Raw genomic sequence first — 1,527 nt, 5'->3', positions numbered from 1 at the left:
GGTATTTTGAAGCTGGGAATATCCTGGATATCTTGCCAGTCCCCAATCCTAGTATCCACAGAACATCACAGTTGGCCCAAGTGACCTGAGGCTGCCCATCCCAGACCAGCAGGGCCTGGAGACTCATTGTCCTGCTCCCTGCCCTCTGTTTCTCCTCCTGCAACCTTGGGAGTCTAAAAGGGTCTTTGCAAAATCACTGTGGGTAGGACTGGCACATCGCAGGCGCCCAGTGACCGAGGTCTATGTTTCATTTTGGAGTGAACCGAGGTCTATGTTTAGCGGAGGCAGAGAAAGCCATTCAATTCAGCCTCAGATTACACTCATTTGTGGGCCTCTCTGTTACCTCTTAGAAAGTGAAGGCAGGGACGGGGTCTGCTTCATCTCTGATCCTCTAGTGCCTGATTCATAGTAGAAGTTCAACAAGCATTAGACAAATTAAAATCCTAATGTTGAAAGTCAACTTCCTGGATAAAGAGCTGACTTATAAATGAAGTCTCTTCCAGCAGACACTGCTGTGATCCCACCTCTCTTCCTGCCCCCCAGCTGGTCAGGCTCCCCACCTGGCCATCACACCTGAGGTAGTCCAGTCACACTATGGATATAACATGTGAGAGCAGATCCTGGGTGGATGCAGGGCCCCTGCCACTCACCTTGTTGAAGTCAAAGGTCTCAAACATCTGTTCCACATACTGGCTGGCTGATGGGCTCAGGTTTTTGAGGCCAAAGAACTGGCGGAACTCATAGAGGGTGAGCTGGCCAGATGGACACTCGGTCATGAACTTCTTGTACCACTGGTGGCACTCGGTGCTGCTCAGCTCCTCCACTGACTTCCCCTCCATTACATTCCCCATTGCCCAGGCCTGTGGGGGGCTGATACCCAAGATGGACAGGTCTTGTTTCCTGTCACTCCCTGCACAAGGGCGCCTCGGCCTTCTATAATGGATCCCTACTTTCTCACAGGCCTGAGTCCTCTAGGTCTGAGGAAAGAGGGTCCCAATGAGTCAGATGGTGCAGGGCACTGTCAAGAGGAGGTGAGCAGAGGGGAGAAGGTGATGGCCCACACCCAGTCCACAGGATGTCAAAGAATGGGTGGTAAAAGTGCCAGCTAAATCCTTACAGCCAGTGGGAACTGGGCCCAGAGGAAGAAGAGTGAAAATAGAACAAAGCTTAGAGAAGCAGAGTCCTGGGATTACAGCCTTGAGCTGTAGGTGAGAGGATTTTTTTACCCAGTTTGCAATCTCCTAATCCCTTCTTACCACAGCAGAGTGAACGGCCAGCCAGCGACTGTTCTGATCCTATGACCTCCACGACCTTCTTCTCCTGCTGTGAGGGGGTTCACAGTGTTTTGGGAGTCATGGAATTGAGGTGTATATGAGATAGAGCTTATTCTTCCAGAGTGGGCCACCTGTGGGCTTTTGGCAGGGCTGCTGTGTGCAGTTATGTGCATTGCTGTGTGCTCCGGCTGTGCACGGCACTTGGCCATCGCACCTGAGGTAGTCCAGTCACACCATGGATATAACATATGGG

At 51.7% G+C, this 1,527-nt stretch overlaps 1 protein-coding gene across 1 annotated transcript in view; it reads right to left on the bottom strand.

Annotated features, from left to right (window-relative positions):
- GUCA1A (guanylate cyclase activator 1A) overlaps nt 1–868 on the bottom strand; it is a 19,927-nt gene extending 19,059 nt beyond the window's left edge. The window contains exon 1 of the mRNA XM_003789189.1: nt 651–868. Within this exon, the coding sequence (XP_003789237.1) occupies nt 651–851 (201 nt within the window). The 5' untranslated portion in view covers nt 852–868. The remainder of the gene's footprint in view (nt 1–650) is intronic.
- Between the last annotated feature and the right edge of the window lie 659 nt (nt 869–1,527).

This window comes from Otolemur garnettii, unplaced genomic scaffold, assembly GCF_000181295.1.
Source record: "Otolemur garnettii isolate 467f Iridium unplaced genomic scaffold, OtoGar3 scaffold00031, whole genome shotgun sequence".
NCBI lineage: Eukaryota > Metazoa > Chordata > Mammalia > Primates > Galagidae > Otolemur > Otolemur garnettii.
The sequence above is the reverse complement of the archived record's forward strand: the minus strand, read 5'-3'. Positions and strand labels throughout refer to the sequence as shown.